The sequence below is a fragment of the Falco cherrug genome, chromosome 10 (assembly GCF_023634085.1).
Source record: "Falco cherrug isolate bFalChe1 chromosome 10, bFalChe1.pri, whole genome shotgun sequence".
In the NCBI taxonomy this organism is placed as follows: domain Eukaryota; kingdom Metazoa; phylum Chordata; class Aves; order Falconiformes; family Falconidae; genus Falco; species Falco cherrug.
The window spans coordinates 21,892,969-21,919,782 of record NC_073706.1 but is presented as its reverse complement, the minus strand read 5'-3'; the positions used below and the strand labels follow the sequence as shown (position 1 = coordinate 21,919,782).

The 26,814-nt window shown below is 41.3% G+C and overlaps 1 protein-coding gene across 7 annotated transcripts in view; it reads right to left on the bottom strand.

Annotated features, from left to right (window-relative positions):
- Positions 1 to 26,814, bottom strand: part of NAV2 (neuron navigator 2) — a 410,392-nt gene that overhangs the window by 92,288 nt on the left and 291,290 nt on the right. For all 7 annotated transcript variants that reach the window (XM_055721725.1, XM_055721726.1, XM_055721720.1 and 4 more), the window contains exons 7-10: positions 15,895 to 16,993; positions 13,073 to 13,185; positions 10,132 to 10,240; positions 7,799 to 8,188 (exon numbers count right to left, since the gene is read on the bottom strand). In XM_055721725.1, coding sequence (XP_055577700.1) covers positions 7,799 to 8,188; positions 10,132 to 10,240; positions 13,073 to 13,185; positions 15,895 to 16,993 — 1,711 coding nt within the window. The remainder of the gene's footprint in view (positions 1 to 7,798; positions 8,189 to 10,131; positions 10,241 to 13,072; positions 13,186 to 15,894; positions 16,994 to 26,814) is intronic.

Below are 26,814 nucleotides of genomic sequence, written 5' to 3'. Positions count from 1 at the left end.
TGCAACCCTGAGGTGAAAGAAAGAAAGGTACTAGCTTCTAAAATCTGTCAAGAAAAATGCATTTGCAATAAATACATTTGAAAATATATGAAAAAAATAATTCTCTGCAATAATTCTCAGAAACCATCTTGCTTTTATGAATACAGTGTTATTATTGCTGCAGATTTTTGCTTTACAAGAAAGGAAACTACAATGAAGATCTATTTATCTAAAGACAATCTTACAAGGTTTTACTCTAGGAGGAATAAACCCAGGAAATATCTTGCACGTGTATAATTCTAACAGTACTCAACGTTACCGGAATTTATTGCCTTGTCATACAGCTAGATGATATGGAATGCCAGTATACAAGCCTCTCCTCTACAACGACCCATCACAGCCCAAACAATTCGATTAGGCTGGTTATCGATTAGGTGCAGTATCTTTGACTTTTCTAATCAAAGAACATGACAAACTTGTACTAGATGCCTTGCTAGAATCATGAGTCATAATAATTCTGCAAGCAGATTCAGGGCACAAACAAGTACTCTGAAGTACTACCTGCCCCAAAAGAAGAAAGTTTATATATATGATCTGGGAAAATGCATAGTATCCAGACTCTGTGACTTCTATACAGAAGCACAAATTCTACTTGTTCAAAAAAATTAATAGCTCAGATGCTTTAGGAATGGTACCAACAGCCCATGGGGAATGATTGCTTTAATGAAGCTGAATATAGAAACACTTAGTGAATGGACGAGACAGTGATGACATTGGTTAAAAAGAAGTTTCTAATATTTTTCAGGAATTAATACTTAATACTCATCGCTACAGTTTCACTCTTCAGCAGCAGGGAAACAAAATTATCCAATTTTCTTTGAATTTGAAAAGGCTCAGGTTAAACAAGAGCAGTATTATGCACTTCTAACAGACAACTGGAACATACAGCCCACTTTCTAGGTGACACTTTTCTTCTGTAAGAAGGTGGCTCCCTGCCCTGTATTAGAGGCATAAAGTAACTTGCTTTGGAGTTCCCTGGACAACCTGGACCTTTAAACTTCTCTTTTCTTTAGCCAAATACACCCTTTCTGTGCCTCTGAAATTTTGACTGCTGTAATAAGTGCTTCCAAGTGCAATATTTTTAGGGTATTTCTGATGCTGAAGTGATTTATTTCCCTTTCCTGCAAGGCATGCTGAAGAAGCAGGAATGGGTTATGCCAGGGATCAGTAAAATCCAGCGGTCTGAGTCACTTGACTTCTGTCCGCACTCCCTACTTAGCCATGTACACAGCCAGCCAACAGCACACCTACTTTTATGGTCTGACAACTCTACCACTTCATATATATTCATTTCACTACTTAACGTATGAATGTGAATTTTCCAATTTTGAAAATAGATAGCCAAGGGACAGGCAGTCTTTACTGAAGCACTACGAAGAGAAGGAGCAGCAGGTAAGTCAGCAGCGCCCAACAGACGGGGCAATCCTACCCTGATCTGCTCAGCATCACGCGGCTCCATAATCCCAAACCCACAAGCAGGACAGGAGCAACGTGCCCAAAAGCTGGTGCTGACTCTGGCAGGCCAGGTGCTCCTGCCTTCCTCTTGGTGCTTTGGATTCAAGGTTGGTTTGGAAACAGCTGCCCACGTGCCTCCTGGCTGAAGACTTGCCCAGCAACCAAGCCCTTGAAACTTAAAGAAACAAAATCCTTGTAGGAATTACAGCATTTGGACTATTCTGTGCATCAACATCCGCTTTGACACGCAAAAGCGTTCTCTTTTAGCTGCAGCAGTAACACTGTTATCCTTAATGTTTTCTTTTAAACATTTATTTTCGCTAGGCTTCATCTGCCTCATCATTACAGTCAGTTAAATGAGATCAAGAGGCTTAACACTTTGAGTATCAAAGAAGGAGTCTCACTTTGCCAGTTACTAAACACCACCAGCAGAACATTCTCCATTGCTTTTTCTGAAATACAAGGATCAAAATCAAAATGATCCTGTTATTTCAACCAGGAATATATTCTAAATCTGACTTAAAAAGAAATGCCAGCCTAACGGCAGCATGATGGCAATGCCAAAATTCTTTGTTTAATATGAATTTAGCCTGCATTTTCCATCATGATATTGGAATTAGACCGTATGATCTTTCCCTGTGTTTCCCCCCAAAGTCTTTCCATCTGTTATTCTCACCTGCCCACTCTGTTACAACGCCCACCACATCGGCACAATACTTGATCTCTCTGACCAAAGGGTTCAATATATACCCCGTCTACAAGCCCGTGGCTAGTTTAAATTCCAATCTTTGATCCACGTGAATTTCAACAAAGGCATTGAGGAACAAGATTAGGTCCTGAACTTTCAGGCTGGGACTGCTAATACAATGCCCAAATCCCTAACATTAGACCAAATATTACCTTTCAGGTTCATAAAACTACAAACCTATTGTTCATTGCATTTAAAATTTAATTTTATATTTAAGGCAGTCTGTAATTTATAATTCAATAGACTTTTGCTAACAATTAGTAACTACCTGCAATTAACAAACTACTGAATGAAAGGAATGAACTGAATGGAGAGGAACGGTGTGTGACCAACCTTCCCAGCAGCTTCCCAGCAGGATCAGCAGCGGGGGAAGAGTTACTCCACAGCAACTTTCGGCTCCCTCATGCCTACTCCTTTCCTGCAGATGATCCATATCGACAAAGTGTGTATGACTGCATCCCCCTCTGCTGGCTAGCCCCAGAGTGGGACCCTATTCTGTCCTTTGGAAGCTGTCTTTTGCTCAAGTTACAAAACCTGTTGGTGCTGAAGCAGCAGTTAAATGAGGTGTTTATTACAGAAAAGTCCAGAGTGGGAAAATGGCCATTAAATGATATTTTGGTAGTCACTGACAATAGCAGAGTACGTAGAGTAAGCAAAAAATACAACACACTACAACTTTACTGACAAACAGTACATATGACCTAAAGTGGCTCTTTTCACTTACACCGAACAAAAAGCTCAATTCCAGCTGATCTCTTAAGGTTCGGACTTACAGGCCTATGGTGTCTTCTTGTGCCAAAGCCTACACTGCAAGAAAGTTCTATGACAGCATGTTATTCGAGGTATCATTTGTAATAAATAATCAAACACTGTTTTATTGATGAAGCTGACACCAGAACTACTCCTGAACTGAGTGCCATATTTAATACTATTTAAATAATATAGAACATTAATAATATTGACAATACTAATGTTATACTCTAGACATGTCTCCTGTAGAGATGTTTAAGTATGATTCTTGGAGTAAGACTATTAGTTTGACTTAAACATTGCCATAATTTTTTCTTTTGACTCTCACAGTACCATAGTTGTCTTTAAATCCAAAAGCTAGTTCTGCACCACCTTCAACAGAGTTCACTAAGAAGTCAGAAGTCAAGGTTTCCTAATACCCTTTTATAAAAAGTAAAAATTTTGCGTTTGCTTGCCTGACCTCTTCATTATTTGTGCAAATTATCTGTTTGCCACATATAGCTGCTCTTCTGCAATGCTGAAAAGATCAAAATCTAAGAAGCCAATCCTAGCAAGACAGAAGGCAGTTCAAATAAACACTCTGCCCAAACAGAGAAGAAAAATAAAATAAACCTCCTAATGATTCTTAGTCATGTTGAAGTGTTGTAGCCGTATAAGGAATGTAATTTTACCCATTCACTGTATTTAGATGAAATCTTACCACACCATCATACCATTTAAAGAGCAGTGTCTAGTAAAATGTCTAACCCACTAACTTGAAGTGTACAAAAACCCCAAAACCGAACTACCACAACCACGTATTTTTTTTCCATGGCAAAAAATAGGTCAGAAAAGACTACTGCTAGCATTGATTCAGCATACAGGGTGAGCAGGTTCTCATGCAGACCACGATTAGCTCAGCCACTCTTGATTCCTAGCTAGCCACGCGTTACCTGGAGCAGCAACCACTCCTGCTGCAGACACCTCAGAAAGAAACGGCTCCTCTTAACTACTGTTAGCAAGAACAAATTCTCATTAGCGGTAAGCTGCATAGTCCTCCCTTCCTTTCTCTAAAACCTTAGCCCAAGTGAAGGTCTGTTACGCCACACATGAGCCTGACATCTGAAAAAGATCTCTGTCTGTCTGACTGACACATAGAAGAAAATTAAGCAACTGAGCTGCAAGAATCCTACAAATAAAGTTACCCATCAACGTTAAATGAAATCAGTGCTCAATTCCAGCTCTTCATATCAAACTCTTCTTTGCCTCCTGAAAGATATAACTCCTAAATTTCAGCTGACAACAGAACTCTTCCTTCAATGATCGTTTTGGTCGATGTTACTCAAAGGTAGACAGGCCTCTGCACCACAAAGATGGTTTCTACCTTGGGCACAAAGCTTTTGTGTGGGTTTGACTGACCTGAGCAGAAGCAGGGGGTAAAACCCGATTCCCCAGCCCAGAGTGGCCTGCTCTCTCCCTTCTAGCATCCTTTCATCCACATTACAAATTCACCTGCTTGTAATGCTTGTAGAAAGATCCCCAAGGAGCATAAAGGGTTGAATAAACAAGAAGGAATCATCCCATGAGCATCATGCACACAAACACATTAAGAGGAAAATAGAGATCTGTAATGGGAACGTATTGACCCCAAAGCGCCAAATAAAAGCAGAGGTTAATAAAATGGTTAAAAGTCCTACCCCTGCCCCTAACAGCCACTGCGCCTGTGGGAGGCTACTGCAAGGAGAATCTTAGCCCAGGGCCCCTGAACATTACGTGCAGGCTGAGCCCTGTTGTCCTCACCTAATAGCTGAGGGAGCAGTTCACTGCTCAGCGGGCTAGGCGAGGTATGAGTCACTAGGTAACGTTCCTTAATGAGATACACACAAAAAAATGAGCTGGGCATGCCCCACAGCAGACCCATGGTCCACGCATGGGGCCACTTACATCTGCCCTGCCTCAACGTTCAGGCTCTGGGGTGGCTGAGCTGTCAAATCATCAAATCTACATTTTGTTAGAAGGTAGCTGGAACAGCCATGCTTCTGCAAAAGAGTGTTTTGACAAGCGGTGTCTGCGGACCCAGAGCGATTTCCTGAGAAAATTTGTGACCAGCACCAATCGGTATATTCACACTGTTAATTCTGCATAGAAATCTGCACACTAGGGCAATGAAAACAGGGGCAGAGGACTAATTAAATTAAGAGAAAAGAATTTTAAAAGGCCTTTCTGATCAACAGCTCTGTTGGTCCATTTCAAGGACAGATAAAAAGGAAATCAGCTCTACATCTCATTAGAGAGAATGGAGGAAAGGGGGAGGTGGGCAGCGGGGAACTGGCCGAAAAGAGGTAGGAATGTGTGTGTTAGTAGCCAGAGGGAGACTGAAGTGGACCATGCCTTCTGAAAAATACCCCAGAAGCCACAAGAGCATGTCCCCACCTGGGACAATCTTTAGGGTGGACAGGGGAGGCAGTTCTGGGCTCCAGGGTGCCCTTTCTGACGCCTCGAGCTCCGCCAGCCACGGCAGGAGGTGCGTGGGGTGCGTCCTGCCCACCTCACACATACCCTAGACCTGTTGCTTTGTCCTTCAGTTGATGTTTTAGCTCCCACAATAAGACAAATTCTTACCTTTGATCCACCCCCTGGAGACTTTCTTAGTTTGAGAGATAACTTCTGCCCGTTCAGAAAAGATACTCTTTCTAACCCTATGAAAGTAATCCCGGTGTCTGCCAGAGCTCTGCTTGAGCAGCCTCGCTAAAGGAGGCCAAATGAAACTTCCCATGACCCAGTACATTTCAGAGAAAGCATCAGGATCACAGGGCTAAAATAGTTTATCTTGGCTATTGGATTTATTTTGGCTGTAACAAATATTTTGGCTTCCTTCCCTATCAGTTTGCCAATGAAAACACAGATCCAAGGTTTTCAGACTGCAGGATTGTAGCAATTCTGCAAAATGACAAAGTGAAACACATACCAGCTAATAAAGAGCTATTCATGCTATAAATGCCCTCTTGTGCTGCCTTCCACATACTGTAACTCAGTTTCTGGAAGTATCGGGCCTGTTCGCCCTAACACTGATCTCAGGAGATCTGGGCTGCAGCAAGCCACACGGATGCTTTCTTTACAAGCATCCTCCCAGATTTCTAAGTGATGTATTATTCCTCTCCCACAAAGATGCAATGCTATCCTGTTCTCTTATTATTGGGAATAAATTGACATTGGGAAAGATAACTTAGAAAACAGGCTACCAAATATCTCATCAGTACTGTGGATGGCAATCCAGCATTATTAGATGTCAGTGGAGATTCACCAATGTTAATATTGGGATTATGTCCAATGCCGTTATTGCAATCCAATACTGCAATACAGCCTTCTCAGGGAATCTCTACACACAATTACTCTCCACAAACGGGCAAAAATATTTTATTACATTGTTAGTTCCTTAGACCCAGAATCTAAAGAGCACTCTTGTATTTTCAGACTATGGAGACTTCCATTTTTTACCCTACAGGATCACCAGAGAAGACACAGAAAAGGAAACTATACACAGATGAACAAAGGCACGGACGTCCCTGAAATATCATTCATAAACTCAACAGCTTTCTTATTAATTCCTTTTCATCAACCTGGACTCTGAACTTTATACCCAAAGTAAAGATCTGCAAAGATTGGGGCTCCCCTAGTTATGAGCAGCAGAAGCCTGAACTGACACTATTCTGTCAGGGACACTTCTTGGTGTTCTATAGAAAACATGGCACTACTTGTGCTTTAGGATACAATGCATTGTCAATGCAGCAGCAGCTACCGGTGCTTTATTTGAAACAGCATTTTATACTGGGTATTGCATCAGCTTCTTTATTATATGCTTCTCTAACAAAGAATTAGAAAGAAAGTGTCCAACTTTTCAAAAAGGACAATGTGAAAACACCCAAATATTCACAGATTTCCAGATTGCATAACTGAATTGGTTAAGTTAGTAACAAAGCAGCAGCTGGATTCCAGCTTTCTATTTCAGTAAGAGGCCCTAAATCTTCCAAATAAGCCAATGCTACAAGAAATGTCACTTATAAAGAAGCTAGAGAAAAGCAAAGGATGTAAGATAGCCAGACAGGGAAAAGGCTGCCGCAGAAATAAATATGCCATTTACATCTCAAAGATCAGTTCTGACATCAATCTAATGCCGATATACTTGAGCTAAGAAAAAAAATGACCATTCTAGCAGGAATTGAAAATGGACATATTGAACGGAACGCTGATCCTGGAATAAAGAGCAAATGCTGTTTTCCAGTCAAGGCAGAAGTAAAATGCTGATGTAATACCTTGTTGATAACTGTCTGTCAGTTCACATTTCTGCACACTAACGTGTTCTTTAGACTTTATTTTGCGCGTACGACTATTTTACCCTACACAGAGATGTGAACTGATTTCCTTCCAGTGAACCGTCCCCTAAAAGTTCAGAAAACGGTTCAGTCAGGTACAGGACACGCCTCACTCGCCATCTTGCGGCGTAAATGCATATTGCAGCAGCATGTGTCTGACGCCCGCAAGGAGCCCTGCTGCAAGAAAACATTTCATCATGTGCTAGAGTATGTTCATATATAGGAATATTTTCTTCATATGCACATAAAACTTACAGCACGTGCTTAAATCCCACTGACGAAATTAACTATAATAACGAGCTGTCCCTCCAAACACTTATTAGAACTAGCAGAATATCTTTGGGTTTGTTGGTGTGGTTTTTTTCTTCCTCCAAACAATCAGAGGAATACAGCATCACTAAATGCAACTGAAGAGCCACACGAAGTACAGTATTTGCGAAGTAAAAGCACTTACCCACTCGTGATGTCGTCAGCTCTGATATTCTTGCCCAGCACATCGCCATCGCTCATGTAGCCGGTGGCATCCATGGTGATGCCTTCCAGATCCATTTCGTCACTTCCCTTGTCCGAGATGTCCACGTGGCAGACGCTGCTGCCGCGAGACGCCAGTTGCCTCCGCAAAGGTGCCGAATACATGTAACGTCCCGACTCTGTGTTGATGAAGCGGCTGGCGTTCCCTCGCGGAGGATACCCGTTTCCCATCGATGGAGCGTCGCCTGCCTGCAGGCGAGGGCTGGACTGCCCCAGTCTCCACGATAAGGGGGTCGGTCGTCCCGTCAAGCTGAGGATGCTGCGGCCGCTTATCTCGGTAGTGACATTGGTGTCAAATGTAGTTTCCAATGTGCTTAAAAAACAGAAATGCATTTGATTAAATGCAGCCAGCTACATGGAGTGCCATGGGATTTCAGGTGATTGCAAGACCCTACACCCTGAACAGTCAGCAAGTTACAGACCCTAAATGACAGCATGGACAGAATTTACCTGCTACGATGCCTGGAGACAGTTAGGTCCATTCCTCCAACACTGTTCTTAAATAATGATAGTCTTGCACCCAGGCTGCCAAGTGTTCAATATATATGTTAGAAGACTTAAGCAGGAACTTTTTAATGGATTATCCACAGTATGAAAGCATAACTTCTTCATGTTAAATCATTTATAACTCTGTGATACCACCGTTTTGCCACTCTGAGCAAGGGAGTAGGATATTAAGCTGACTAAAGGGAAAACCAACTCAAGGACTATTTTTCTGATATATTTTCTTTTTTTGCCTGCATTCATGAAAGCCCTAATACTCTGGAGATGTGTTCAGCACCAAGGTGGTAGCTATTTTTACACTGTGGAAAGGATTAAATGAAAAAAATAATAAAAAAGTAAAACGAAATTTATTTTTCAAAACACATTTTATATACTTATGATTTGAATATATTTTTCAAAATATTGCTAATATTTATACAGAGCTCTGGTTACCAAAGCATTTGAGGTCACAGCCTGTAAATACAGTTTTTGACAAGCATCAGCTACATGAAATCTTTCATTTTCCGCATCTCACGTGTGTGAATATGTTTATCCTTTCCAACAGTATTGCTGGTACGGCCTGCATACAGTCTGAGAACGCTGCAACCACTTATCTCAGTAGTGACATTGGTGTCAAAAATAGTTTCCAATGTGCTTCAAAAAATAAGTGCGTTTGACTAAATGTAGACTGCTATAAGGAACCTTAAAAATGGGACTGCTACAGCATGAGATTTCAGGTATAGATTGCAAGGCTACACAATGAACACTCGCAGCTTAGTGGCAGCTGATTTATTTGCAGTTAATCCATAGCTGCAACTTGTCTTACCCACATGCACTCCTCTTTTCCTTTCCTGCTCAACAGTGTTACTTTTTTTTTTATTATTGTGGATAATTGTTAAAATAAGCAGCATTGTACTATTCACAATATAATGTCACATGTATGCTGCAAAAACCTATGTGTCCTCCGGTTATAGTAATTAAATCACAACGAGCAGTCACATTAATTGAAATTTGAAAAGAAAAATAGCATGGGGAGTTCATCTCTGCAAGCTCTGCCTCAGTTTTAGATACAAAGCCAAAACACAAAATGTTCTCCCAATGAACTCATTTAGGGCTGGAGTCCATAAAGCACTGAGCTCTAACTAGGACCCCGACCTCAGCAGGGGACAAACAGCTTATTCTCCCAGGCCTCCTGTTCAACATTGAGAAGATACAAGTCACAGAATGTTTAAATGTCTTTATTTATTTAGAGCATATCTTAAATATTGCTGAAATTTCCAAACGTTGCTTTACAAAGAAAAAGCAGTTATATACATGGATGGCTAAGAATATTAGAAAAATTTGTTTGTCCAAAGATTGGCCAGGAATTCAAGTTATGCACTTGATAACGTGGGTCAAGCACAGTTCACCTGCTTTTTTAAACAAAATATTACACATTGGGGGAGAGTGGTGTCACGCACTGAAGTTGTTCAAGAGTAAGATGAAGAAACTTTTTGAACTGTAACCTATATTCAAACATCACCCAACACATTCAACAAGCACTAATCATTCTCCACCTTTGATTCTATACACAACCCACCACCATCAATTACCCATCATATATCTCAATAAACAATGAACATGATTCACAATCTGTGCTTTAAAGACAAGAAGCACAAGATCAGTATCTTTCACTGCCAGTGTTAATCTCGATACAACCCAGCCAGATCCAAGAGATGTAAAAGTAAGACCACAATGACTTCCTTTTTATTATAAGCTAAGTCATGCCATTACCTGTGAGTGACCTGGGTTCCCCGTAAACTGGACATCGTCTCCTCCAAGTTCTGCCGAAGATCGGCAATGTTTTTCACAGTTCGCAACCGCCGAGTTTCTGGATCCTCTCCTACGGGGAAAATAAACCATGAGAAAGGGTATGGCAGGACACAGCACATAACTGAGCTGTTACCTCTGCCTGAATCTGACTCCGAATTTGACTCAAACACCCTTTTTTCCCCTGACTTTCTCTTATTTAACACGCTAAACCGACTACGATGGAGATCCCACTCCCCCAGAGCAGGCACCTGCCATTGCCGCAGCTGGACCAAGAATGAGCTCTGTACTGTTAACTTCATTGCACAGTCTGCCTTTGCACCAGATGTTTCTGTATTGTTTCCCCATATGACCCCATTTAAATTCCAGTTAACTTTCAATCTCATTAGAAAATATAACCCATCAATACCACCCTTCCTATCTTATATATTGACACAATTAACATCTATCTGACACAGCCAGTTTCTCTAATTCTATATTTTCTCTAGATCTTCTTTTCCCCCATTTTAAATAGATCCCATTCTACAACAGCAGACTGTCAATAAACTAAAGTGTGTTGACTGGGTGCTCCATGCTAAGTGATGTTTTAGGTAAAATAGCAAAAGTTTTTGCTTGTCAACATCACAACATCTTTACTTAAATGTGCTACATGACACAAAGCTGGGGGATGACTTTCAGTTTCCCTGGCATATAGAAATCCCGTTCTTTAAATATTCTCTTCTAAAACACATTTATGTCCTGTTCTTTAACTCTAGAAGTAGAGTTTATATAAATAGAAAAGTCCTCCCAGTGTGTCAGCATAATTTATTTTTATAAAATTAATAATTTAATTAGTGCCTCAGCATAATTTATTTACTTGCTCTCAGCTGTCAATTAAGAAATGCTTTGGTTGCTAACTTGGTGGAGCTTAATATAGTTAAACTTTCTAAAAGGTTGAGAAGAAGTGAATTCCTAGTAGTGCCAATGTATTCTTTTTATAAGCCGAATGCTGAAACAGAACACCACCAAAAAGCCATCACAAAGCTTCTGTTGGGCACAGAAGGAAATGATTTCATTCTAACGGGCCTACAGCTCATGACTAAAGAAAATACTACAGCAGATTTAAAACTTCAAATTTTGTATCCGCCTTCTTTGTACAAGTGATTAATTCTTAAGCTGCCAGGATACTGGTCATCGCAATGATCGCTAGCTTAAATGGCTATCTACTTATTACACAAATCAGAAGTGTTAAGATCCAGATAAATAAGCTGTTTTTGTAACCTTCCACATTCTTGGATTTAAACTTCATGTTTCTGAAAGATGCCAGGTTGGTGGCACAGAAAGCCCAAGTCACATACTCTTGCCTGCAAAGCAGCAGCGGCCCCAACTACTCACCGAAGTGCTGGAGCCCCAGCTATGGGGAACCTTCTAGGGAGGGGAAGATAGACTTTAATGTTTATACAATCATTAGCCTTTCTGAGAAAAAACAATGGCTCAGGTAGTGTCCATGTTAGCAATTTTTTTTTAATGGCTCTCTATGCCCTGGGAAATAATCTCCCTGAGATACAATTCACTTAGGCCAAATGGTCAAACAATTATGATCTGGCTGGACTGGATATAGCTCCCTAACAAGACCAATTCCTTTAGCCAGCGGGTCTCTGGGACAGAAAATATTTTCTACACTCACGGATCTACAAATTTTTGCAGCAAAGAACATAAAACATTTATAGGTCTGTAGCCTAACAAAGGTCACAGTGCTCTTTCACAGATCATTTCTCTCATAGGTACGAAGGCAAACAGTAGTTGACTTCTTAAGAGAACATACATGAGACAAGCTAAACCAATTTCTTCTGAGATCACTCTCATGCCTAAACTGATAGCAGATTTTTTACTTAAATGACATTCAATTACTTAAAATATAAGTACACTTAAAAGGCAGACATTGGATAGTGCTACTAGAGCTTAATTATTAAATCAGCTCTTCATGAACAGGCAGCGTCATTAAACTATTCAGCTTCCAGTTTTCCCTACCTATGCTCTCATTTGTTTTATATGTGCTTTTAAATTAAAAGCATCAACAGCTGCTATGTAGGGAGAGAAGAAATCTGTCCCTTATTTCTTCTAATGTATTTGGGTTGAGGGAACATTTTGTTTTCTTTGCTCCTTTTCCCCTAAGACCCCTTTAAGGACTGCTGCTGTCTGCGGGGTCTGGTGGCACACAGCTGGGTTTTCCATCTCCATCTCCGAGGTTGTCAGCTGTCCTCCATTCTTGGATCCCAAAACTTACACATTCTACTTGAAGAACAGTTTGCATTTACATCACAGCTGTCATTAAAAAACTAAAGACCTTTTGTGATTCAGAAACACTTCTCAGTTGACAGGCTGAAATACATCTAGGCTAGGCAAATTGATGCTTAAGAGGTAATACTGAAAAGGTTTATGCAGCTGGACACTGCGTTTCTTACTTTAAACTGGCTCTCAAATTTAAATATGAACCCAAAAAACCTATAAACAAAGTAAAACATCAAGGAAATTAATTTAATCTCTTCTGTAAATTCTGAAGCGAAGTTTTAAACAGTAAAAAATAAATATCAAATGCTTGAGAATACTTAGGATCCTTATAACAGCTTAATCCTAAAAGGTGCTGGACGTCTCCTAAAAAGAGATTAAGCACCCAGAATTCCTAACGCTTTCAAGAAATTTGGGGGGCACATCGCTGTGCAGAACTTGAGCATCTAGTATTCAGATTATTGACACCCAGTGTCCATTGCTGAAGAGCTGAAAGAAATACCGTAACTAGTAAGAACAAAAGCAACAGGAATAAAACCAAATTAAATGTGCCCCTAAAGAGGGAGCTCCTGATTTCAGGCTTGCCTTAGCCAATTCTTATTTGACCAGACCGCAGTCAGTAGGTTGCAAGACATACCTGAGAGGTCTTCAAGAGTAGGCTGTCCAGTTTTGACATAAAGAGCAGAATCCATGCTGACCCCTCCTGTGCTGGCCTCAGCTGTTACGTTCCCTTCATTGTCCGTCTGTGATCTGGAAGGCAACACACAACAGAGATGCGTAGTCACTCTCCATCCAAAGTAGCTCAAGTATAACAAGGAGACAATTGCACCTGCCATCAGCTGCTCTGTCCCTCTCTCCAGAACAGACCAGCAGACTGATTTTACATAATTCATTAGTCCCATGTTGAATTATGTCCTAGAAATGGAAACAAGCACTCAGCTGTAAAAAATAAAAAATTCATAGTCAAAGATAGGCTTCATAGCTCTTCAGACAGGCTCTTGAGACACTTGGATTTCCAGCTAAACTGTAATTATCAATAACATCAGGTTTTGTGACTAATCTGATCCTCTCTAATAAAGTCTGTATTGCACTAATATAAAGCAGGTAGTGCATGAGGGCATGTTACACTCCTGCTACTTTCCCTTCAATAACTAGCCATGTCACTCATTTGTATTTTAAAATTACTGACTGGTAAAACCAGCTTCAAACTCCAATTTATTGTATGACATTGTGGCTGTCAGGTAATTAAAGGTGATGTAAGAATCTACTGTCAGATTTGAAAAATGTATTGACTTAATTAATTTTACTAGCTGCGCTGTGTTTTGCTTGTAGAGCCACACCAACAAAAGGCTGCAAGTTCTCCTGTCCAAAGAGTAAGTGCTGCACGTAAGTGAAGACACAGCAAGGAATTACTATTGCAATATTCTTAATTTCAGTTAACTCCAAATGAAATGTAGAACAATTTCTCCTGTCTTTTACTTAAAAAACAATATTTAAAAAAACAAACAAAAAGTAAGTCTACAGGCAGCTGAGAAGTTTAGATTAAAGTAACCTCAACTGATAGCAGAAAAAACCTGAGACTACCACTGCAACGCATTAACAAGTGCATTTTGTAGATTCGGAAAGTGTCTCGATACTAAATCTATAATAATGCTATACATTTGCCTTGCAAATCAATAAAATTTCACTTTTCTCTTTCCTTTTAAAGCTGGCAAGATTACACAGTTTGGCCCTTTTTTCCTCCAATGTTGTAAAAGAGTTATTTTTTCAATTTCTTAGCATTTTCTGCAGCTGCCAATAGGTAGTTTCATTACTGTTTTTTGTAAAAAGTTAAATAAATACTGCCTAGGGTTTAACAGTATGTTTAGATTACAGAAAACATATGGACTGCATCTGCTTTTACACTTTAGATGCCGATACCTAAGTTCAAAGGAAGATGAACACTAACTAGAGTGCTTTTCACTTTATCTTTTGATAGGACACTGCAGTGATAAACTTAACAACCCAAAGCATCACGAATGCATTTTTGGAGGTTATGAGGGATAAACACCAATACAATCAGTTTGCAACCACTATTTTCTATTTAGTTATGGACTAAAACAGTGCAAACTGCACTGGCAGTTTTTAACTCAAACCAAATCCCTAAAAATCACTAGTAGTAAACCCCGCCTTCAGCCAAAGTAGTACCGATGAATGCAAGAGCAAGAGAAATCAAGAACATGTACTATTTATACAAGTTTGAGACAAATGAATTTTTCTCAACTGGTTCCTTTTCATGTGACCTCATGCCAGAAAAGACGCCTGGCATTTTATTCTACACACACACAGAAAGAAGACTCTTCCCATTTTGCATTCCTGCACAGGCCTTTGGCGTCCCCCTCCTTCAGGCTCATTGCATGTACATACACATTTATTTAAAAAATGTGGCCAACCATTTCTTATGCTACATGTGCCAAAAGATGAAAGGCAAAAATTAATATAGTAGAACTGAAAAAAAATGAGGGGAAAGGGCCACAAAGATGACCAAAGGTTATGAACAGCATCTCCACAAGTGAAACCACACAGGCTAGGACACCTTAGCCTAGAAAAGAAACATCTTAAGGGAGGGAAGGATATGACAGAGGTCACTCAAATCATCAGCAGCAGGAAGACCATGAAGATGGAATAACTGCTTTCATTCTTTTCCTCTGAAAGAATTAAATGGTGTCAAAAGAAAACTAGGAGATGGCTGTCAAAATCAAAAATCCCACCATGTGACTGAGGAATTTCTTGTGTCATGGTCAGACTGGGGAGCATGTTCTTAGGAAGCTTTGTTGTCAGTTTCCCTCTTGTTACTCTTCTGTACGTAGCCTCTACTGCCATTGCCCAACAGAAGATGCTGGACTAGATGGAGGTTAATTGTGACCCCATACGGCTGCTCTTTTGCTTAACTCATTCAGGGTTAATGCACAGAACAGCAGACTTGGTGCCTTACCTGTACTAAGGAATTTTTATTTTTGTTTTCCAAGATTCCCCATTACTATTTATAGCAAGGCAGCTCCACCACTGTTAGCCACACTGAAGAGAACGAGCATAGCTATGTCATAAAATGGCATTGTTACAACTTTTAGAGCTATGATGCACAAACCAAACCTAATCCATAGGGTAAAAGCCCAGGTAAGAGCAGTACCTGGTCAAGAAGGTGCTAGCATTCCCATCTTAACTGTTAGCAGGATCGGATACAACAAATACTTACCCTCCCACCTATTACAACTCCTTATACATCTTAGTCCGATGGCCTTCACCAACAGTTTTTGTGTAAATGTATAAATTCTCTACTCTCTTAAAGCACAAAGCTTTGACACGTCATGGCATTCACCTTGCTGCCTCACTCAGCCCCCTGACAGAGCGAGTGTCCAAAACAAATCTCCCTATCTAAGCGTCATGTTCAAAGCAGTCCGCCGGAGAAGTTCACCGTACCTGTACATGAAGGGAGCTACCGTGGCAGTGTTCGGGTGGCTGTATTGCTGCTGGGGATGAGGTAGCTGAACACTCACAGTGTTGCTCCCTGTGGTGTGTGTCGTGGCGGTGGGTCCGTTGACAGCTTGGCTGCTGCTGCTGCTGTTGAGGCCTCCTACGCCTTTTCCTTCTGAAGAAGCCAGGCTGGATGAGGAGCTGGAATGCCTGCTGTCCAGCTGAGACTTCTGATGAGAAAGCCCCGAGCCGGCTTTCCCGCTGCGGCTTCTCTCGCCTTCCTTTGCAGGAACGGGGGCACTTGAGGATTTCCCTGTGGTGTTTTTCATTCCTGGTTTTGGTATTCCACTGTGCGACGGGGCAGAGGCCTCCTTCTTGGCACTATTCAGTTTTCCTCCTTTAGGGATAAAGCTTGCGATCTTGGAGGACTTTTTTGGCATCTCTGTTGTTGCTAGTGCCGTCTGGTCTTCTTTTGGTTCCTCTTTCAGGTCCAGCTTTTCAGTGATAGATGTTCTCTTTGCAGTGTCTTTACTCTTGTCCTTTTCTTTCTCTTTCTGTTTGTCTTTGTCCTTCTCATTACCCTTTGGAGAACTTTTCTTATTAGTTAGTGCCCGGCTAAAAGTCCTCTGTGCAATTCCCTTGAGTGCAATTTTGGGACTACTGGACATCGATCCTGGATTGTTGACATTCTGATTTGCGGCATCAGTTTCTTCGCTTTCCTCAAAGCTGAGAAGCATCTCGAGCTTTTCACAGCTGTTGTCCCGAGACCCCGGACACTCGAGCGTCGTCCCTCCTGCTTTCGAGCCTCCTTTGCTATTGAAGAGTTTTAATTTTTCAAGCATGGATTTTTGACCGTTGGGAGTTGTTTTGGCGATTTCTGAAGGTGGCTTTGGAGGCTCCGATATAGGCTGCTTTACAGATAACATGGAAGACGTAGCTGTGTGCTTAGCACTGAGGGACTTGCTGCGCCAAGGTTTAATAGCAGAGCTTGGCTGAGGGATGGCTGATGAGTTATTGCAACTAACAGTACTGCTGCAGCTCTGAACTGAGGATGAGACATTTTCATTCATTCCTGTGGGCTGGGAGGCTGTACTGTCTGCAGGCTCTGGAAAAAAAAACAAAAACAACCCCAAAAACCAAAACAGTAGTACCTGATAATTGTAGCTAGTCTGGGCTTCTTTCTGTAATGAAACATAAGGAACTTTACACTAACAGCATTTAAAAGATAGACACATAGTAGTATTTTCAACATCAGCATCACTTAAAGAAAATAAAAGCCAATTTTCTTTTCCTACCCAGCAGAACAGCAACGAGCTTCTACTATGTAATTTACGTTTACTTGCTGTTTCCAGGGGAAAGAAACTCCTCCAATTCAAACCAAAACGTGTTTTGCAATGTATTCTCCCTTATGAAGTTCATAATATTTCATTAGCAAAAACACAGCACTATTGTCTAACTAAGCATTCCCTCTGCTTTTGGCAAAATACTTGCTGTCCAAGTGCAATTCTTAGAAAAATGTCCAACGTATAAAAAATACAGGAGTAAGGAAAAAATTAAAACTGAAGTCCTTTCAGTTACTGGGGTGTGCGTGTGGGGATGAGATCTTCATATGCAAAAGGTAGAAGAAAAATCCATGTACAAAAATAAAACCCTGTCCTTATGCGATGAACCTAAATTAAGTATTACCACGTATCTTAGTCCAGCTGTAAGAGAAACTAGTGCAGGAGCTGTACAGCCTCCCCCACCCCCCAACTCAGAGAAAGCAAATATTTTATTTATTTAGTTCCTTTTAATGTTACTTGTTCTTGTCAAGAAATCAGTTCAGAGCTTAAAGAGAGCTTGAAAAATCACACTCACCTACCAGCGGCCACTTCTCCTCTGAAGTTTCTCTTTGCAGAGTTTCCTTTCTGGAGACGTTACTCTCTCAATTATCACAAATATGTTTTCTGTTAAACTGCTCATGTTTCCAATTAACTTTTGTCATCTATGACTGTTCGCCTGCCCAGCAGCCTGCTGGGGATTAACGGCTCTTACCTATATTTCCCTGCCCTCTAGCAATAAAGTAAACTGTGTATAGAGCTGCATTATTTTAATTCAAAAATCAACAGCGGTTGAGAGCGTGCGTTTTCGGCAGCAGGAGCAGCCTGTGAATTCAGCCCTGTAAATCACGAGCCACTGCAACCACACAGGGACTGTTTTACTTCACTTTCAGCTGCTCAGTGAAGATACAGCTCTGTTAACCTTCTTCATCTGATCCAAAACAGATCTACTAAAGATTTAAAGCACATACATCTTCCTGACCTAGCGTAAAATCTGGTTTCTAAGAGTTTTAGAAACTCCTTAATAATAAACCCAGTCATTTCACGTGGTTAGGGATAAAGTGGGATAGCAGGAATTAACGATACTTTAAAAAAATATTACTGAAGTCAGAAGATTTCCAGGACTCCGTTATTAACCAATAACTATTATACTGGCTGGTTGTGCTAGTCCTTTTCCTATGGCAAACTACCCACATGGAGCTGGAAGGAAGCAAGAGCTGGATTACAGACACAGAAAGGAATTGTACTTCTTTTAAAGTAGTGCCAGTCTGCTGACTTCCAGGGCATTACTCCCGCTTTAGCAGAGAAGGAGAATCAAGCCACCCCATGTCCCAGACGGCAATGCCACCTGGTCCTCCAGCTGCTCTGCTCAAGCCTGCTAAACTCAACCTGATGGGTTAAGGAGGACTGAAGAAGTGACAGCGTAGGAGTCACAGTGACTCCCAAAGCAAGGGGAAGCAGCGACCCAGCATCCTAGCACCCTGCCCACAGACAAGGGAGAGGAAGGAAGGTCACAACTACTTCAGAAGCTGCTGCAAATGTTACTCCCTCTGCTTTCAAAGGCTGTGCACCATCGCCTTTTCCTTCATGCCTCTTACTGTACGCTCCCGCTTTGTTGTTATTTTTATTTCCTGAAGCCCTCCTACCCATCACAACCTACTTCCCATTGCAACGCTGCACCATGCTCCTTTTGTAAACTCAGGACAAGCAAGCTTTTGTCTCAGCCTGCTTTCCACAGAAGACGTCCAGCACTGCAATGAAAGCTTCATGAAAATCCCAATTGTACATCATTTGCAAATAATTTGTATAGCTTCTTCTAAAAAAATTATTAATTGCCCATCTCAATATCGGGATACTTTGACAGTAACCAGAGAGTCACAGCACTTGCAGCACCAAGTTCCTAATCCAAACGCATCTGGCCTAATCATACTGAACAAATCTCAACACAGACTGTACTCATGCCCATAAATCATCAGAGCTGCCTGTGATTCATGAACACGCCGAGGACGAATATACAACCAGGTCCAGAGATGAACCTAATGTACTAATCCATATGGGCAGGGAACCCTTTACTTTCTCAGAAGAAGAGAGCTGCAAGGAGTAACGGGACTGGCACAATCTCAGAGTGACAAACTGAAAATAACTGGTAAGGGATGCAACTACGAAGTAGAAGAGCTGGTTGCACGCTCAGTACAACATATGCAGCAACACAAACCCAGCTTGAGATGAAACGCCATTCAGTCTGAGCATGCAGCCAACTTAACAGACTTGGAAAAGAAACCTGCGTCCTTCTCAAACAGGTTCTTGACAACACTTTGAAAAAAATACAGGTGTGTGTATTGGTACAAACAAAGCCATCCTGCATTCCCCACAACTCAGAGCCTATGCAGAGATATCGCGTGAGCCCTGACCCACAGGCTGAGGCACACACACCTGAGACAAGGCCACCCCAGTACCGCAGGCTGTGGTCCATAACCCAGCTGTGAAGTCCGACTCCACCTCAAACGCTGAGCTAGCTGTTGACACACCGCAGGTCAGCAATGGGAGCAGAAACCAGAGGCAACCTACAGCAAAGCAGTGCTCCTACCAGCTCTGCAATGTTTTCCTGGAAGTGAATGGAAGGTGTTGGTTTGTTTGGGACATCAACTTCATCCTAATAGCCCAGGTGAGTGCTCCAAGTCCACATATTCTTCAGGAAAGGCTTTGCTTGGATCAAGTGAAATGGCTTGTTTCCCATATACAAAAGCATTGCTCAAAATATATCTCCCCCCCAAAATCCAGAACTTTTCCTCTTCCCCTTTCTGTGAATGCTTTGACAATATTTTTATTGATTTTCTTTTTAAAATTCTGTTTGGCCACTGAACAAATTCACACTTTGTTTTTAAACACAGCGTTCACTTCAACTCCAACTCCCCCGCATACACACTCCTGGTTTGAAACTTGGTTGTGCGTATGTTGCCAGTGCCGTAGGATGAGTACAATTTAACTCCATTCAGAGAGTTGCTTCTCAGTTACAGACACATCGAAAAAACCAGAAATAGGACAACAATACTATGACTGTAACATTGTAAAAAATGAATATATTGGGACATTGATGTGATTTTCAGTCTCTACCTAACATTTTCCAGTAAGTGAATTCTGTGAGTGCTGGATGCTACACATCTGAAATTAAGGAAAAATATTTACAAACTCTTAAATACACATGTTAAGCAGCGACACTTCGGGAAAGGAGATCTTTTCTTACCCAGTACAGTAGACCTTGATACATATGTGGGTCAAATACAGTGAAACTGGAAATTCTAAATCCTCAACTTTTTGTTACATTGGACCATGCAAAGTTAACGCAGGAAATAAAAGGTCCACCATAAAACACACTCACAAAAAAAAAGGCCTCAGCTTAAGAAAACTTCAGTCTTTAAAATTCTCCATTTCTTTCTTACAAACAAGTCTGCTGGCTCTTTTACTCCTCAGACCAATCCTGGTAAACGAAAGAGGTTCTGCTGCCAGAATACAGATTCAAATGCTAGGTTTCCTAATGAAGCAGTAACATCAATACGTGCATAACACATCAGCATGCAAAGGGGAAAGTTTTATTCAGTGTAGCATAGGCCCTTTTTTCATGAAAAAGGAGAGCATGTTTCATGCATTCGATTAATAAGCTTATTATTTCCCATGTGTTCCTTTGTGAGGGAGATATTTTCTTTCTTCAGCAAACTGCATTAACTAAAACTGACTATAAAAGAAATGTTTTCAAACCCAAGCTACAGTCTACAATAAATAATGATCGCTTTCCTCCTTTCAAAGTCAAATCTTGGCCTGAAATCTATTTTGTTCCTAGTGTTCCTGTTAAAAAAGATGTTGGTGGTCTAGTTCCGATGCCAATACTCACTGTAGCATGGGCAAATCTGATTTCAGCTGCTCCTGCAAAGCCCAAACTGCATCTGCAAACCTACCCATTTGTGAAAAAATTTTTTTTTTTTAAATAAAAAGAAAGAATCTCAAGACTTATGATTTAATTCTTCCACTGAAGTCTTTGAGAGCTTATGCTATAATAAGGTCAGGAGAAAATATACGCAATTTACTGTCATTTGTCATGTTGACTCTAAGCAAGTGGACTTCAATTTGCTATAACTTAAAACTTTCAAAAACCAATCACCATAAGCATGAAAGGCAACACAAAGACAAAGGATGTTCTCACAGTTACTTCTCCTTAGGAGGGTCAAGAACTTAACAGCATTTTAATTCATTTTAAAATGAACAAGCTGTCATTTTTTATTTCACAGCTATGGGAAAAATAAGAAGTTCTCATGAAGAGAAATATCTTGCAGTCCAGCCCATAGATTAGATAACCAAGTTAAAAGAAGATCTACAACCAAATTCTAATTTAGGAAGTAAAAGCAGATTGGCTCTATGACATTATAGTGTCAGAATTGCAGAAATCACTGCGGCAGTTTCATCGTTTCCCATCTAGAGGAATAAAGTGGTGAGTCTTGACCTTTCCTATCCATCCACCAGAAGACTCTCTTTCAAAGCACTACAAATAAGAGTACTACAGAGAAATGTTTTTTAGCTGTGCTATTCCCTTCTTCAGTAATGATTTATTATGCTCAGCAAAACCCTGAAGTATGGGAATGCCTGCATTTCTGCCAGGAGCTGCCTACAAAAATCACAATCTTCCCGCAATCCAAAGCACGAGCAGGTAGAGCAGAACATTTCCAACAAGAGCAACCTGGCACGCAGCCCTTTCTGAAAGTAAGGGCAACTCTTCTGGCCCACAGAAGTTTCTCTTTCAATTGTAATGCCACTGACTGGAGAGAACTAGGTAGAAGGGACTGATCGAGTTACCAGCTCGGGATGGGCAAGAGGCATGGCCTCCACCCACAAGATGACTGAAGCTCTGTGTTGTCTCTTCTACTCTGGACCACAACAAATAGCAACAAAAATGTTTTCTTAAAGCAGAGATTACCAGATAGGAAAATTCTGCATAATCTAAGAAAAGCCCAGATAGGAAACATTATAGTTCACTGAGGACAAAAACTTCACCAAGCTGAGCTGAATGGGTTCCTTCAGCTTCTGTCCTCTGGCTTTCCCTTTAGGGGAGATTTCATTTGTTGTAGCACAAGACAAAAATTACCTTTACTCCTTGATATTTTTCTTTCCTTCCATCATACCTACTTCTTCAATCCCAGTGCTGTAAACTGTTGCTCCAGTAGCAGTTCTGTGTGTTCACAGAAACACGCTGTACCTCTGAAAACCCGTACTGAAGCCCATGAATATGTCAGTAACTCAACTTCCACGTTTCTGTGAAGTTGCCTTCTTCCACACAGAGTTCCAGCATATAAAACAACAGTTCTGCTGTTGACTGGTTTACATTGCCAAGGCTCGGCGATTTTGCTGAGGTGAAGGGAAATACAACTGGAGCACAGGCGATCCTTTTCTCATTGTCTTGACATAACTGACTAAGACACTTGAATTCGTTGTTGTTTTTGTTTAGTTACTGTAAAATTCAAAATGCTGTCCACATGACTGCCTAAGAAAGGGGTTGGAGGACCTCTACCGACCACATACCAGTTAGATGATGATAAAAATAACGAAACCAAGTTCACTGTGCCTTTCAAAACAAGTCGCACTCTCCATTTAATACTAGACAAATACCATTCTTGTTCATGACTCTCCATTTTCCTCTCGTTATTTGTACAACCAAATCCCCCAAGATTTCTCATAACAGAGTTATTCAAAAGCATTAATGAATTCCAGGCAGGGAGGTGTTGCAGAGTCTTTCATTAGATTTTATACGTAGCTGGAGTGGACAGTATGTAGATTTAGCAGCCTTGATCTGGCACACCTCTCCTACAGGTAGGGTATATGAAATACGCCACATGCACGTTAGTGGTCTGAGAACTGCACTTAAAGAATATTGTCCATTGGCCTATTTTGACTGTTAATACTGGCTCTAGTCAGGGCTTGGAATGACCACAGAGGTAGAAACGGAGACAGATTTTTAGAAGAAGGGACAGGCAATAGGAAAAAATATCTGAGAAAACTCCCACTGATCAGTCAGTATGCCAAGGTAAACTACATTTTAACTCAGAAGTGTCTTACTCTGCTCAGTGAGCAGTCGAACAACTGCCCAGCTGAACACAGTCAAGTGGCAAATAGCAACACACTCTCAAACATGGATATTCTCTGTTTAAACTGAGGAGCTGAACCAAACCATACAGAAATACGAGCACTTTACCATCCTCTATATTTACACCTATATATGAACATACATAAATATGTGGAAATCTATTACATTTTTACATCAAAAACAGCTGACACACATACAGACATTTATACTTGGGTCTTTTCCATTTTCTCTTTCTGGTCAATGAAACTACTCTACAATCTGTAGCAGCAGATCATTCAAACCCAGCCAACATGCAGGTAACAATCTACTATTCATGACAGTAACGATGGGTTGTGCCATGGCTTTTTGCTCATCAGCCACTTCAGAGGTGCTGGCAGTTCTCTGGCACCAGTCACAGATTCTTCAGGTATATTGGTTATGGATGAGCAACAGGCAAAAAATAAAATGGAAGGGACCAGAGAGGCTGGATGATGCTCTTCCCCAAGAAGAGGAGGCTAATACAGGTGTGGTAGAAACGTGCTGGCACTTACAGAAGTCTCGGACGTAGCACCACTGCTGTTTGCTTTCCTATGATTTAATACTGAACTTTCATTTCCATGGCTGTTCTTCTGGCACAATTCACGCAGCAATAAATTTGCAAGAAATTGTAAATATTTATTTTAAAAGGAAACATCTAAGAACTGTAAAGGCCATGAAATGCTCAGCCAGCTCTTCAGCTGGTATAAATCAGCCTGGTTCCACTGACTCCAGTGCAGCTATGCAGATGTACATGGGGCAAGAAGCTGCTTCTCAAGGTTACATTTTACTTCAAAGCTCACGATTTTTATCTTCATGAATGGTACAGTTAAGAACATGTCATTGGCTACTTCTGTAGTTAGTTGTTGGTGAGTTTTTTTCTCCAAAAAACTTTATTTAAATAAATTTTTTCTTCTTTTAGATATTCCTAAAGCTTATACCAAGTATGGCAAAGTTCTGTGGCCTTATAAAGCTCTGCTTCAGGCATTATTAAGCCTTCAGCCAGCCTTTGTTTAGGTGAAAGAGGACATATTTTTAAATGCCAAATTCAGCCAGTTGAACAGTTGTAAAATTAAGCACAAACATGATTTACTGCATACTATACTGTAAACATGCCATACTGCTCGTTCTATTCTGACAGGCTTTAGGCTGTTTTATGGGCGCACAGTCAACATAAATATGTCACTAAAGATTCACGAAGATGAGCCAGTCTTTCAAAAAATATATTTGATTAGAAAAGTGAACGGGTGCAAGCAATACCCCAGGATATATATACACACACACTCCTAAATATATCAGTTGCCTGAAGAACAGTATTTTGTTTGACACTAATGACTCTCACGAGGGTCATCTTCTGACATAGGCCAGTAACCTTACGTTTCGGGAACACCAAGGCATTAATACATTTGGTAAACCAGAAAAACAGAATGAGTCAATAAGATAATATTCATTGAAGTTGACTCAAAAGTTCTGTGCTTAGGAAGGAGAAACGGAATGGCTAAATATAAAAGGTCAAACAACCAACTACGTAAGTGTACTGCAGAACAGAAATAGGAATTACAGCAGATGGCAGCTGCACACCTCTATAATGTGACACTAAGGAAAACCAAACACCTTTTAGGAATGCGTTATGAGTATCATATATAGAAACATAGAGTATAAGACAGAGAATGTAATTATTCCTTCCTGCTCAGCACTAGAGTAAGGCATCAGGTAGAGTGCAGTGTCCAGCTCCAGCACCCCCCTAAAAGAGACCAACAGGCAGGAAAGAGGCCAGAGGAGATCACCAAGACACGCAAGAGATTTATCAGAAGGAACCTATGAGAAGAAGGATGAAATAGTAGAGACTGTTTAGTCTGTATGAGAGAAGACTGAGGGGAAACACTGTAAGCATTCAGATATATGAAGAGTGCTATAAACAGGAGAGAGGTCAAGGAAGAGTAACGAAGTGTTTAATTCTTAGCCAAGTAGAATCCTGGTGGTTTGTTTTGTTTTTTTGTTGTTTGTTTGTTTGTTTTAAAAAAGCTAGCTTTAAGACCAAATGGACACTGGAAGGGATACACTTAAGGAGATTGTCAAATCCCTGTCACGAGATTTCGGAACTGAGTAGCAAACACCTCTCCGGTACAGGTGCAGTCGATTTTCCTTCAGAGTTTGAGCACAGACTCCCCTGGTTATTTACAGATGCAATTCTATAAATATATAATATACGCTGCAAACTTGTCATCATTTCAAACAGTTCCACCCTTAGCCAGCCTGCAGGTGACACCCGGCCGGGGAGTGCTGGCCTGAGGGGGGCTCTGCAAGGGGGGCTGGGCAGGCCGGGGCCATGGGCTAAGGCCAATTGTGCCTGGGTGGCCACGGCGGCCAGCAGTCTCCTGGCTGGTAGTCAAACCAGCATGGCCAACAGGGCCAGTGCCCGTCCGCCTGCGCTGGGCACTGGGGCGGCCGCCCCTCGAGCCCTGGGCTCAGCTCTGGGCCCCTCGTGCCAGGGGGACACGGAGGGGCTGGAGCATGTCCAGAGAGGGAGAACAAAGCTGGGGAAGGGGCTGGGGGTCAGGGGGGACCTGATGGCTCCCGACAGCTGCCTGGCGGGGGCTGTGGGCAGGGGGGGTCGGTCTCTGCTCCCAGGGAACAGCGACAGGACAAGAGGGAACAGCCTCAGGTGGCACCAGGGGAGGTTCAGGGTGGGGGTCAGGGAAAATGTCTTCACTGGGAGGGTGGCCAGGCACTGGGACAGGCTGCCCGGGGGGTGGTGGGGTCACCGTCCCTGGGGGTGTTTTAAAAAAATGTGGCATGAGGTGCTTGGGGATACAGTTTAGAGATGGACTTGGCAGTCCTGGGCTAATGGTTGGACTCAACAATCTCAAAGGTCTTTTCCAACCTTAACGATTCTTTGATCTAAATGGAGTTAAAAGCAGAGGACACATCTATACTGCAACGTTATGACTCAAATTTTTCTAAGGACATTGAACGTAGTTTTAGACTAAGGGGCAAGCAACAACCTAGAGGTTCTCCAAGGAAGAAAACAAAAAAACAACCACCAGTTTCTCAGAGCATCTTTCAGATTATCCCACACTCCTCCCTTCCTCTCTGTTTTTATTTTTTTTTTCTCCTGCCACATCAAATCCATGGTCACTATACTCAAGGCAAAATAAATCATACCAAACATTTGGTAAATACCTTCAGTACAAATTAAATTTCAAAAACTGAACAGGATTGTTCCAGCACCTACTTTTTGGTAGTGCATACAGCAGAATGGCAGAAAATACCAGCCACTCCAGTTATAGATTTGTCAAGACAAATTATGTAAACTTATCTGATCATCAATCTGACTTCCAGGGAAAACTCTCAGTCAGTTAAAACAGACAGCATCTCTCAGCTGCCAGCACAGATGAGCACAGAGGCAGCATCCTAAACACGAAGCAAAATAACGCTGTTTGCTTCATACTTGACCTAAAT